A 12,525-nucleotide genomic window follows, 5' to 3' on the forward strand; every position below is an offset into this window, starting at 1 on the left:
TTACTCTGTTTAAATTTTCAAAACATTTTATTATTCTACTCTAAATGGAGTAACGTAGCTCTATGTTGAGTGTAATAAGGAGAAAAAAAATGTGATGTTCCTCACTGGGAGATGTTTAAGAGGTAATATGTCTTTAAGTGTCCCCGCCTCTGAATCCACCCACTTCTTGATAGCTGCAGCAGCCTTGTTGACTCATAGAAGCTGCATTCATACAATAGTCGGCAACGAGCAGTATTTTTCAGAGATTTTAATAGCACACCTCCTGCTATGTATTTCACGTTCTAGCTTGCTGGGGCTGAAGGTGTATGAAAGAAAAAGTTTTAAGTTTCTAAGATATTGCAAAAGATAGTTCCTCCTCTCATCCTGGAAAATCCTGACAGACCAGTTGGATACCTTTCAGGCCTTAACCAAGAACTTTATCTGCTCGTCCCACTGTCTTTTTTACAGTTGAAAGACCCAAGACACCCTTAAGAACTGAGAATCTGACTAATTTAAACAGATGGCTAATCCCAGTGCAGTCTGCAATGGACATCTACATCATCATCAGAAACAGAATAACCTCTTAAAAAGTGGAATCTATAAGAAAAATGGAATTACAAAAGGAATGAAGGTAAGGTGTAATAGTTTACCTTAATTGCCTCAATATTGAAAACAAATAGGTAGTTGCAACATTACTTATTAAGCTAGTTTTATGGCGGTCTTAGTCTCCATTGAATAGGTTGTATGGATTAGGCTTGTGTGTCAGATTTTGTGGTCTTAGGACCTGTCGCTGCTTTTTCTCTATCATCCTGAACTGTTGTGAGCGTTGTGAATGTCGGTCCTGTGGACTAACTGGCTTCTAGTTCATATCAAACACAACAAACACATGCACACTGAAATGTAATTGTTTCCTTCTAAAGATTAACTGATGGTGAAGTCAACTTTGCGATGTATTAATCACTAGTGGAAAGCTGTTTTATCAACTTAAAGCATGTGTGGAGTGGTTTTTAGAGTGTGATTTATTGCCGTACAAGTATAACCCAAAAAACATTTAGGCAGGGAAGCTGTCTTTTCTTGATGTTTACATTACTGCAAGGTTGGTTTAACTGATGCCTGCACTTTACTGATGTCTACTCTCCAGCCTTGTACTTCTGAAAATACAAGTCAGTTTACTTACTATTTTCTCAAGCTGTTCTCTTTGAAACCAGCACTTCTCATTTATGTGAATGTTTTGTGGAACAGTTGGCATGTAGCATCCTAAAGAATGAACCACAAAACCGAAGGTATGCTTTTGCCAAAAAAAGCCCAAATCTTAAATGTGGTCTGTCTGCGATACCTGTCCTGACTGGGAACATACTGTCTGTCTTGAAGTGTCCTAATTCTAGATGTTGATGTGGTCACTAATAAAAATCTTGTAGTGACTAGAAAAAGGCTGGCTTTACAGCACAGTGTGATGGTGAGAGGGGGATGGAGGAAGTTGCTTTTGGAGCCTGAGCACTCACCTGACCATCCTTGTTAAAAGCTTTAGATGGAGAGAGCTCCACTGTTTTACAAATAAACTGCTATCTTATATCTTTCTCTAAATGGAGCTCTTACACACCTAACACACTAATGAAGGCACGCCCAGTGTCATGCTTGATGATTGTCTGGCTTTAGGTGTCTCCCTTGGTATGGTGTTTCCCAATCATTGGCTTGTGTAGGATGAGGAAAGCAAAAAAGCTTGTGCAATGATTGAAAAGGCCTTTCCTGGTATTTGCTTCCAGGAACCTAATCTAGCATCCTTTTACGTATCACATATGTCTTCTCACCATTTTATATATTAGCTATTTGCCACAATGATGTCTGAAATCTTTGCTTTCAGCTTAAGTGGCAAATTTCAAGGGCTAAACCTTGCCATTCAGTTATTGTTAAGCTGCTGCAAATGAGCAGTTTTGAAAGCAGTAGACTCCCAGGAGGGGATTAATTAGGTTTTCTTCCTTAATAGGAAAGACATGGCTAGAAACATAAAGTAGAATACTGCTGAGGGGTGAGCAAAGAGGAAATAAATATTAACCTGAAAAGGGTGAGAAAGAAATGAAGGAAATGTTAGCAGATATACCTGCTAGATTAGTAAAGTCTTACAAGCACTGTATGGCTGGAGAGGGAGTTTTACCCTGCCATGTGATGTGTGAAAGAGGCACTGAACCACTGGTAAATATCATCCATGGCTGAGGAAGTAAAGCCTTAGAAAGTTCATGAAGCTTATCAAAGGCAGATTTGGTAAATCCGGGTCTAGTACTGTGTTCCGAATTACATACCAGTTCCCCTGTCTTCCTGTTTCAAACACAGATTGGAAAAGAAGGAAACAATAACAGACTAGAGTCCTGTATGAACCAGGAATCTCATCCCTGGTAGGAATCTTCCCAATCCTGTCTGGTCTGTTTCCCCGCCTCAGCTGCCTCACCCTGTTCAGTACTTATGCTTTATCCTATTTTACACGAACAGATACTGTCCCTTCCTACCTGCTCTGTTTACACGGCTTACTGCTTGTAGGTGTGCAAACTCCCACAGTCTTCCAGTGTGTTTATATTTGCAACACCTCACTGATGTGTGCTTCTCACTTTATAGCAGGGATGTGAGGAGCAGGGAATATGGCAGCTGGGTGCTCAAGGAAGCTTGTGCAGAAACGATACCCATGTTTGTCACGATTCTAGTAATCTTCCTCCCTTCCTCCTCTTCTGCACATTCTCCATGTTGCCCTGGTTTCCCCTAACACTCTGACACACGCACAAGGACACTGGGACATGGACACACATGCATGTATTTCACTGCCTATTTAGTAAATTGCCTTTAAAGACCTTAAGTAGGAGGGGAAATATAGTGCTTGAATATTCAGGGGATGTGCCTGATGAGGCTGGTTCTAGCACCTGAGACTTGTGGCAGTTCTGAAACTCTTGGGGTTAGTTACAACTGTGTTACTTTGCAAGGAGGGAGATGTGTTCTGATTTGAGAAAGGCAACTGGTGGTGCAGAGGTTACAGCGAGGGCATGGCACAGTGAAGGCTTCTAAGCCAGGAATATGTAGCAATAGTTGCACACAACTGACTGACTGGAACATCAGGCTTTGCAGAAATCTGCTTTATAAACCTTTTTTTTTTTTTTTTTCCTTTTTTATTTTCTTGAGAGCCCACAGGAAGCACTAGCTTCAGGAAATGCTGGCTTTGGAAACAGTGCTTTTGAAAACACGGGCTCAGGAATAATGTGTTTTGCATCTTAATGATGTAAGAACATTTTGTGTGTCTGTATGTGCATGGCAGAAATAGAGAAGTGATTCTGATATAGCAAAAAATCCAGGTTTCTGAAGAAAGGATTTTCTTTAATGGGTTGGATGATCAAATGTGGGGGAGTAGTGAGGTCTTCTTTACTTCTAGCAATCTGTGGTATACCAGGAAAGGGGATAGTTAAGTGATAAAGAAGCAGTGAAGCATCCTACCAGAAAAGAAGCTGTTGCTTTGGGGAAAAAGTTATATTACTTTTGAGTGGGACTACATGTTTGAATAGCTTCTATGATTATTTTAAGTCTGACTTAACTCTAGCTGATAGCACAGACTCCCATGTAATAATGAACACCAGGCCTAACCATGTCTCCACAACCATGCTGCATCCTTGCATTCATTGGAAGTTGGGCCAAAGTAAGACCTAAGCTTTGGAAGGTGGGTTGTGGGCCATGTCTTCCACTTCGTTAGTGCTTATAACACAGGCACATGCTGGGTGTTCCTCCTGAACCTGTAGCCTGGACTTGCCTTTATCCAAAGCACAATTCATGAGCTAACCTATTTATTTATGTGACAGTAGTAGCCAGGAGAAGGTTATTTTCCTAGTGATGGTTACTTTTGCTGTTATACTGCTGTTGATTGTGTGTTAATCGTAGGGTACATTTAAGTTTTAAAACAATAATTATGTCTCTCCAGTGGAAATATGTTTTTCCTACAGTACACATGTAACAGTTTTATTTCTTAGATCATTTCTTTGAGTGCGTTAGTGAGCCTGCAAGGCAGTATAAAGCTACCTGCAATTTCTTTTTTTTTTTCTTTTTTTTTTTTTTTTCTATCCTGCACTAAGAATGGCAGTAGCTTGGAAGAAACTTGCAGTGAACAAGACTTCAGCCTTTTGCAGGGCTTTCAAGCTCCTTTCAGAAAGCAAAAAAGAGCCCAGAATGAGATCAAACCCAGTAACACCTGCCCCTCTTATTTGATAGCCCAGAAGTATGATAGCCTCCAGCATTTGGGGTCTCTACATTCAGAAGCTGATTATATTTACCCTTTGTCCTGGGACATCTGAACCTTATCCTAACTGTTCTACTGCACTATTTATTCAATACTCCAGCAGTCAGTTTCAGTCCCTTCCATGCTTTTGGCTCCCCTGCTTTTCTTCCTCTCCGTTCTGCACTACAATGTCACTTACTCCTCAGTGAAGATCTTAACGAAAACATTGACTGTTTAAAAAGAGTCATGAAAGGAGTTTGCCATGCAACTGTTCTTGTAGGAATCTTCTATGTTGTAAACGCCCCCTGGAATTTCTTTGTGCTCTGTCCTCTCATATATATATATACACACAGCACTTCTTCATGTGCTTTTACAGTAGTTTGCATCCAAAATGTCCTATTTATACTAACTCAATATAAATGTTAATGAGTCCTGTGGGGAAATATAGTAAGCTAATTCCTACAATTAGAGTTGTGCGATAAGGTTTATTGATAAGAGAAGAGCAAGGAGTGACTGTTAACGCTGATCAGACTACTACCTTTCCAAATGCTTGCAGCCTCAGCTGTGCAACCATAATGATCTATCAACGTAGTAGGGTCTTTTTTTCTGAATTATCTTCCTTTTTTGATGTTGCTTTGGGTAAAAACAAACTGAAAGGAGGTTTTGTTGGCCCAGCCTTTTTCACCTGCAGCACAACCTTTTGGACCTGTTCTATTGTGCACATACTAGTGGAAGGTGCAATCCCCCTAAGCCCTCTGGGTTTCATAGCTGTAGTGACAAAAGGAAGATACTGAGAATTGGTTTCCAGTCAGAGTTCTTTACCAATTACTGCACCTGTTGTTTCAGTTGTACCACAAACATGACCTCCTCATCCTCGGTTCCTGCCTTCTCTTCTCCTTGGTTTCGAGCCCCAGAAATTCGTTGCTTTGCACCAGCAGTCTCAGCTAATAATCACAGGTCTTAGATCCACACCCTTGTTTCTGTCATCTACCCTGCTATGTGATGAGCTCAATGCATTGGAAGCAGGAAATGTTGAAGACTTCTTTCTGCAAACTGAGATGTGACCAGTGTGTAGGCACATGTTAACAGTCAATGACTCTCATAGCAATTCTTTAAGTGTGTTGCACGAGACTTTACATGCAAGGTTAGAGATTTTTCACATAGCACAAAAAGTTTCCAGCAAGGCTGGAGTCACTACCCTGTTAACACCTGGAAATCCTTGAATTCATATAATTAAATTTTGGGAGTTTAAGCCCTGACAAAAATGGCATGTATTAATTTGGTTTGGTTTGAAAAACCTAGCATGTCAGGTCCTCTTAGCACAAGAACAGCTCATTCCTGTACATGTGAAAACAAGTAAATGTATCAGGAGACTGGCTTAGCTAACCAGATAACCCACGGTTGAACTCTAGTGCAAAAAAAGCAGTATACAAGAGGTAGAAGCAGGAATGGGCTAAGAAAGAGGAGTTTTGAAACATTGCAGGGGCATGTATGGATGGTATTAGGAAAGCCAAAGCTCATTTGCAGTAGACATTTGCAAGGGACATCAAGAGAAGCAAAAAGAGCTTTTACTGCTGCATTAGCAGTAAACTAATAAACATGGAAAATGCGGCCCATTGCTGAAGGGAATAGGTGACCTAGTGACTGCAGACATGGGTAAAGCTGAGGTATTCCGTACTTTCTTTGCCTCCGTTTTCACCAACAGTATCTTTCAAGCCTCTGTGTCATCAGGCTGCCGGTAGGGGAAGAGGACTGAGTCGTGGAGCTCTTGAGAAATCTCAGCCCATACAAATGCATGGGATGACAAGGGAGGCACCCAAGTGTGCTGGCTGATGTCACAGTGACATCACACACTATCATCTTTGAAAGGTCATGGATATTCAAAGAAGATCCCTGATAACTTAAGATAGGCAAACGTTCCGCCTGTTTTTAAAAGACAGATCATTTCTAGCAAAGGTTGTTTCTTGGGGCACAGAGAGGAAAGTGATTTGAAATAGCAAACAGGGATGTACCAAAGATAAACTATGTTTGACTGACTGATTGTCTTCTATGATGAAGTGACTAGATTTGTGAAGGAGGGGAGAGTGATAGATGTCATCTACCTCAGCTTTAGCCATACTATCCTCATATGCTACTTGGGACATTACGGTCTCTCTCAATGGGTAGACTACTATATGGGCTAATAACTGGCTAGATCATTGGGCTCAAAAGGTAGTGGTTAATGGTTCATACTTTTCCTGGAGGCTGGAGAGGTTTCATGTATGGGGGGAGCAGAAAAGGAAGATGCAGATAACAGCACTGGGACATGTTGCTCTGGAGTCTCCATCATGCAGGCTTTCAGGACAAAACCCCAAGCACCCTGCTGGGAATTTGGTGTTGACTTGCCTTTGAATGTGAGGATGAACCAGAGGCCAGCTGAGGGTCCATCCGGTCATTGTGTAAACTCAGACATTGAAGTGAGTCTGTGACCCTTTAGTGTAAGGAGGCAGCATTTCTCTGGCGAGAGTCCGCTGCAGTGATCTAAAAATGGACAGAATTGATGCAGAACTGCAGAAGGGCTTCTGTGGGCAAGTACCTGGCAAGCAGCTTATTCTTGCTCAACAGAAGTAACCAGTAAAAGAAAGCCGATGAAGTGACTAGTTCCATTGTCTGTCTACTTATGTCCCTACAGCATGAGAATTAATTACCTTTGTAAGATGTAAGTGGAAGTCTAGCTTTCAGAAACAAATAAGGTAATATGTATTTTCTGCCTGCTCTGTCAGCGAAGGACATAGCTGGCTGTGTTCCATTGCAGAAGCAAGTTCATTAATATAATGGGCAGAATGGTAAGATAACGGCTGTTTAGGGACTGTCTGGGTCTCGGTGTGAGCTAGTGCAGGCAGAATGCAGTTACAACCACAAAACCATGGATGAGGGGCAGAGAGTAATTTTATTTTCATTACCTCACTGGGGCATCCCCAAAGCAGCACCCAGGCAGAGGCGCACACAAGTGGGGACACAGGCACCATGGGGCTTGGTCCATGTTAGATGATCACCAGACCTGCTGTTTTCACTGGTATTTCAGGGATTCGTGCAGGCACAGTTTGCCACTGTGCTTTGATCTTTCCCACAGCAGGGCAGGAATCTCAAGCATGTTTGATAGGATGCCTCTAAGTCTATCGCAGGCCTGTGTTATTGAAGCACAGATGTTCTACTTGTCCAACACACAAAGCTAAACAACAATTAGTAAGATATAGGTGTTTTTCTACACCTCAGCTGCAGGTCACTTGAGGACGTTTATAATCCTCCTTATCAAACTTCTGTTACTTTCCCACATTCCACCCCGTCACTCAACGGACCACTTCTGCTGATGCTGGCAAAGTTGGAGGTGTTTGTTTGTTCCTCTGGGGTATAAGGCAGAGTAATTTAGAGGCAAGTAATAAATACATGTGGAAAAAGGAAGGAACATATCTGTACAATAATGCTTTGAATCAGGTGTTCCACTTGTCCTGTCAGGGAATTAACCCACCCAGCCAGCCAGGCACCACCAGTAGATTGTTTCATTTGATGCATTAAGTCCTGGAGATGTTGAATGTCATCCTCTACACTGACTGATTCATCAGTTGTGTTGAAGCAACATGTGCCTTTAAAATTGGGGTAGTGATGTCAAAGAAGGAGATAGTTCACCACCAACCAATTTTGTAATGTTTCTTGGTGTACAGCCATTACCTACTCAGAAAAAATAACAACAAGGAACATCAATATGAAAAGCACTTGGCATAGCATAATTCTGTAATACAGCTACTGGGATTGGCATGCCAATGAAACACATTGTCAAAAGATCTGCAGCTGTAAATCCTCTCAGTACTAAAGGCGGATGACTTAGTTACAGTAGAGGCCAACCACAACCATTTACATGTTGATCTCGCAGAAATGCTTCCAGAGCATGTGCCTGTAGTGTAAGACTACAAAGCATGATGAGCCAATCTGTGATAAGGGAGGAAAACAGGAATGTCATCTTCTTCCAATAATACGTATTTCAGCTCAGTAATACTCCTTCAGCTAATATCACTCTGGATTTGATAACCTGATGTGGGGTAATTGCCCACACGTATTGAAGAGCTATGGCTTGCACTTTTTTAGATTAAACTTCAATTTGATGTAGGGTTTGTGACACCAGTAACACCGTTCCAGTGCTATCCCCTCTAGATATATAGGCATAGGTATGCATTGAAGATACGCGAAATCCCTCCCGAGCATCTGATATCGATAGAGGATGTAAAATAAGAGAAACTGGGGTACAGAACATACAGCATTCTCAGGGCTTATTATATGAATCTTCACATCTAGACTAATAGGTCATGGTCCCACCATGTAATCTGTTGGTGTAAATAATTCCATTTCCCCTTTAGTTAATATTTTGGGAGAGAGACCATCTGGAAGAATTTCAGCCCTCACCATGTTTTGTAAGGGAAGTGTTGTAATATGATCATAGGGTGTTTGATTATGGATATTCCAGCTGTTTAACAAAAAACCTGTTTCAGTAAGACATGAACTCATGTTATAAATTTTAGTACTGGTTAACTTTTTAAATTGTTCCTTCAACATCCCATTCATGCTTTTAATCAAGCCATTAGGTTGGAGATGGCAGTCAGTGTGGAATGTCTAACCTATTCCTAGCCCGTGAGCGCAATCTTCAACGTTATGTCCAATAAAATGTGTTCCTTGGTCACTGTACTTGGTGAGGAGGTCTATACTGATGAATGAGTTGTTCTAATGCTTCAATAGTGTTATGTTAATTAGCATATTTGGTGAGGTTAGCAATAAACAGTCCTGACAGTATATTCAAAGCAGTGAATATATATTGCCACCCCCTCAACAGGGGCCGGGGGATGATGTAATCAACATGCCAGGTATTCAAGGCCCACTGACACTGTTTTATCTTTTCCCATGGCCTATGTAATGCCCTTAAATAAAGCTGTGTACAAATAATACAATTAGGTGCACATGCTTTGTAAATATATAATGACTATCAAAAAGAAAGCATTAGCAAGATCTATCACCACCTTCCAGGGCTGTAATTTTTTGCTGATTTTTTTTTTTCTATAAGAGTAACTATGTCTGGAACCATAACTGCAAGTGGGGGAGTAACTTTATTCAACGTATAATCTATAGTTGTTCTCCATGTGCCATCTGGTCTTTGAACAGGCCAAATAGGATTATTAAAAGCAGTCATGGTTTCCTTAATGATTCCCATTTGCTGAAGTGCCTGAATGGTTTGAGTAATTTCCTTCCCCCTCACCTCCTGGATTATGGTATTGTTTTACAGTTATCACCTTGGCAGGCAGAGGCAGCACTTTGGGAATCCACACAAAATGGTTATAGATGGAATAGCAAATCCCACTTGTGAAGTCTTAAGCAGAAGCAACCATTTAAAGTTTCTACTGCTTCTCCTGCCAACATATAAATACCCAAGATATATTCTTTAATTGGGACAATTAACACTGTCACAGTAAATGGAGTGGCATTTCCTATTGTTAAGATAACCTTAGTGTTCAGAGGGCAGATGTCAGATTTTCCCCCAATCCACAGATCTGTGATGTGGATTCTTAATATTACTGTGCAATACAGTAACCTCAGCTTCAGTACCCACCAGAGGTAAAACATATTAAATCCCCCCAGACCACTACTTTAGAGTTAAAGGAACACAGGGACGTAGATCCCCCTCACAGTAAGAGGCTACAGTGGTAGCAATTTTGGGGGACCTGCCAAACCTTCATTTCTGCTGTTTTGGTATTTGCCAGGTAGTACCTTGTCTAGCCTATACCCCAGGTAGGTGGGGGTGGACGGTGGGTGCAGAGTTGGCAGTGGGGCCAGGGTCAGTTGGCATTTTTGCGTAGGTGCTAACTTTGGCCATTTCAGTTGTCTGGGAGGTGATCACTGCCCTGTTATCTATTTCAGGCATGCTTCCAGAAGAACCCATGTAGCTAGAGAAGTAGCCACAGGGGTCCAGCGCTCAGTACTGGGCCATCTCGGAATACAGGGGGTCACTGTTGTGGCCTCCCCAGTCCCCAGTTTTTTTGCCAGCTATGTCATGGCTGTTCCTGGATCCTGCCAGACATGTGAGCTGATACAAGAACAACCACAAAACCATGGATGAGGGGCAGAGAGTAATTTTATTTTCATTACCTCACTGGGGCATCCCCAAAGCAGCACCCAGGCAGAGGCGCACACAAGTGGGGACACAGGCACCATGGGGCTTGGTCCATGTTAGATGATCACCAGACCTGCTGTTTTCACTGGTATTTCAGGGATTCGTGCAGGCACAGTTTGCCACTGTGCTTTGATCTTTCCCACAGCAGGGCAGGAATCTCAAGCATGTTTGATAGGATGCCTCTAAGTCTATCGCAGGCCTGTGTTATTGAAGCACAGATGTTCTACTTGTCCAACACACAAAGCTAAACAACAATTAGTAAGATATAGGTGTTTTTCTACACCTCAGCTGCAGGTCACTTGAGGATGTTTATAATTCTCTTTACCAAACGTCCGTTATTTTCCCACAGTCTCTGTAAAACGTGACTTTTTGCCAGAATAATGGTTAACATCATGCTGCCTCTCACAGTCTGCTGTTTGCAAATGTGCAGTGGCAATTCAAATACTGTTTTACAGGCTACTAGACAACCATAAAGATCCCTTAATTTATCACAATATGCAGGTCTGTTTCTGCTGTATGAACTCTCTCATGGATTATTGTTTTTAATTTCTTTTTAAAGAACATTAACTCTTGTTACGGCTAGGACTGTGGGATTAACCAGCAAAACAGGAAATTAAATTTCCCTACAACAACCAGTGGCTCAGCCAGAGAACTTCTGCCCTTCCTGGCAGCTAATTTTTCCACAGAAAACACTTTCAGAAAGCAACCAAGCCAGAGGTTTTGTGAGACTATGGTCTGAGAGAGTTGTCATTATGGGATGGATGCTGAATTGGGAAGAAAAGTGCCATTTAGAAAAAGAGCAGGCAGCAGGAACCAGCAGTATTGTGAGCCAAACTGAGGAGGATCTGGAGCATTTCATGTTTTAGGGTGTATTGATTCAGTCAGATAGCTAGAGCCTTCGATGAGATACCTTTGGTATAAAACTGTGAGGTGAAGACCTGAATTTCCAGGGCAGATACCATCTATGCACACCCATGTCTTCAGCACAAAGTAACATTTATCCTGTTGTGGCCAAGTGACTTTCTCCATCCTGGAGTATTCTGAATTTCTCTGAGAACCTCCAGTGTAGGTGTAACACAGCAAAGCCTTGTCTGTTCTTCTGATCATCTCAGTCTTTTTGGAAATTATTCAGCTGTATCCTTTCCTTCATTTACTTGGCCAAGCACAGGCTTTGGCATGTGCTCTGTCATTTCCCTCTCTTCCGAAAAATGTGGTTTTCCTACTCAACCTACCAAGAAGTGAGGATTTATTCACTTAGCGACAGGAATATGGAGTGTCATATTTGTGTCAAGGAGCTGAGACTCGTAACCATTTCAGCTGACATCATGCTGCACTCTGCTTCCTCCATGAACTTCCATTTGAGTTTCTTCTTCCCTGATGCTGCTGATGATTCATATGGTCTGAAGGGCTGCCATACATCCCTCTCTGTGACTCACTTGCAGCTATCTGAGACTTCAGCTTGGCTAATCTTCTTGAGCTTCCTGAGGCTGCTCTTCAGGAGAGTGCCTCAGCCTGTCCTTGTACTTCAGGTTCCTGTCCATTCCTTGTGTCTCCACAAAACTTTGTGTTCGTATTCTAAAAGGACCATTTCTTCCACTGTGCCCCCCAGGTTGCACTTCTTGAAGGTAAAGGTAGCTGCCATCAGGCATTTGTGCACACTGTTGTAGAGGACATCTGTAAATATCACTCAAGCCACTGCCTGAAGAGGGCAGGTTACGGATGTTTCCACCCAGTCCTAGCAGCCATGGGTCAGTGACTGTAGTGATTTATATGGGAAGCTTGGAGGCCAGGGAATATAACTTGAGAAATCAATTTAAAATCACCCGTGCTTGTCACATCATACCTCATTGTCAGCTGAAAGAATCCCAGCCCTGTGATCTGATCAAATATATCTCCTATTCAGGTCACCTGCTGATCAGCCTCAAAGTTTCAGGTATTACACAGATATCAACACCAAACAATGAAACTATTCAAAGCAAATAGACCTTTGTTGAAGGTAATTCATGGTCTAAGAAAGCATTTGAAAAATCAATATATTTTCCCATCTTTTTAAGATCATAGTCATGTAAGTTCATGAGTTTGAGCTTTTGAACTTCCAGCAAATCTTGAT

At 41.8% G+C, this 12,525-nt stretch overlaps 1 protein-coding gene across 1 annotated transcript in view; it reads left to right on the top strand.

Annotated features, from left to right (window-relative positions):
* The first annotated feature begins 271 nt into the window (after window positions 1-271).
* The window catches only part of SPTLC3 (serine palmitoyltransferase long chain base subunit 3), an 86,853-nt gene continuing 74,599 nt past the window's right edge, over window positions 272-12,525 (top strand). Inside the window, exon 1 of the mRNA XM_005238601.3 lies at window positions 272-610. Coding sequence (XP_005238658.2) covers window positions 500-610 — 111 coding nt within the window. The 5' untranslated portion in view covers window positions 272-499. The remainder of the gene's footprint in view (window positions 611-12,525) is intronic.

The sequence above is a fragment of the Falco peregrinus genome, chromosome 11, assembly GCF_023634155.1.
Source record: "Falco peregrinus isolate bFalPer1 chromosome 11, bFalPer1.pri, whole genome shotgun sequence".
NCBI lineage: Eukaryota > Metazoa > Chordata > Aves > Falconiformes > Falconidae > Falco > Falco peregrinus.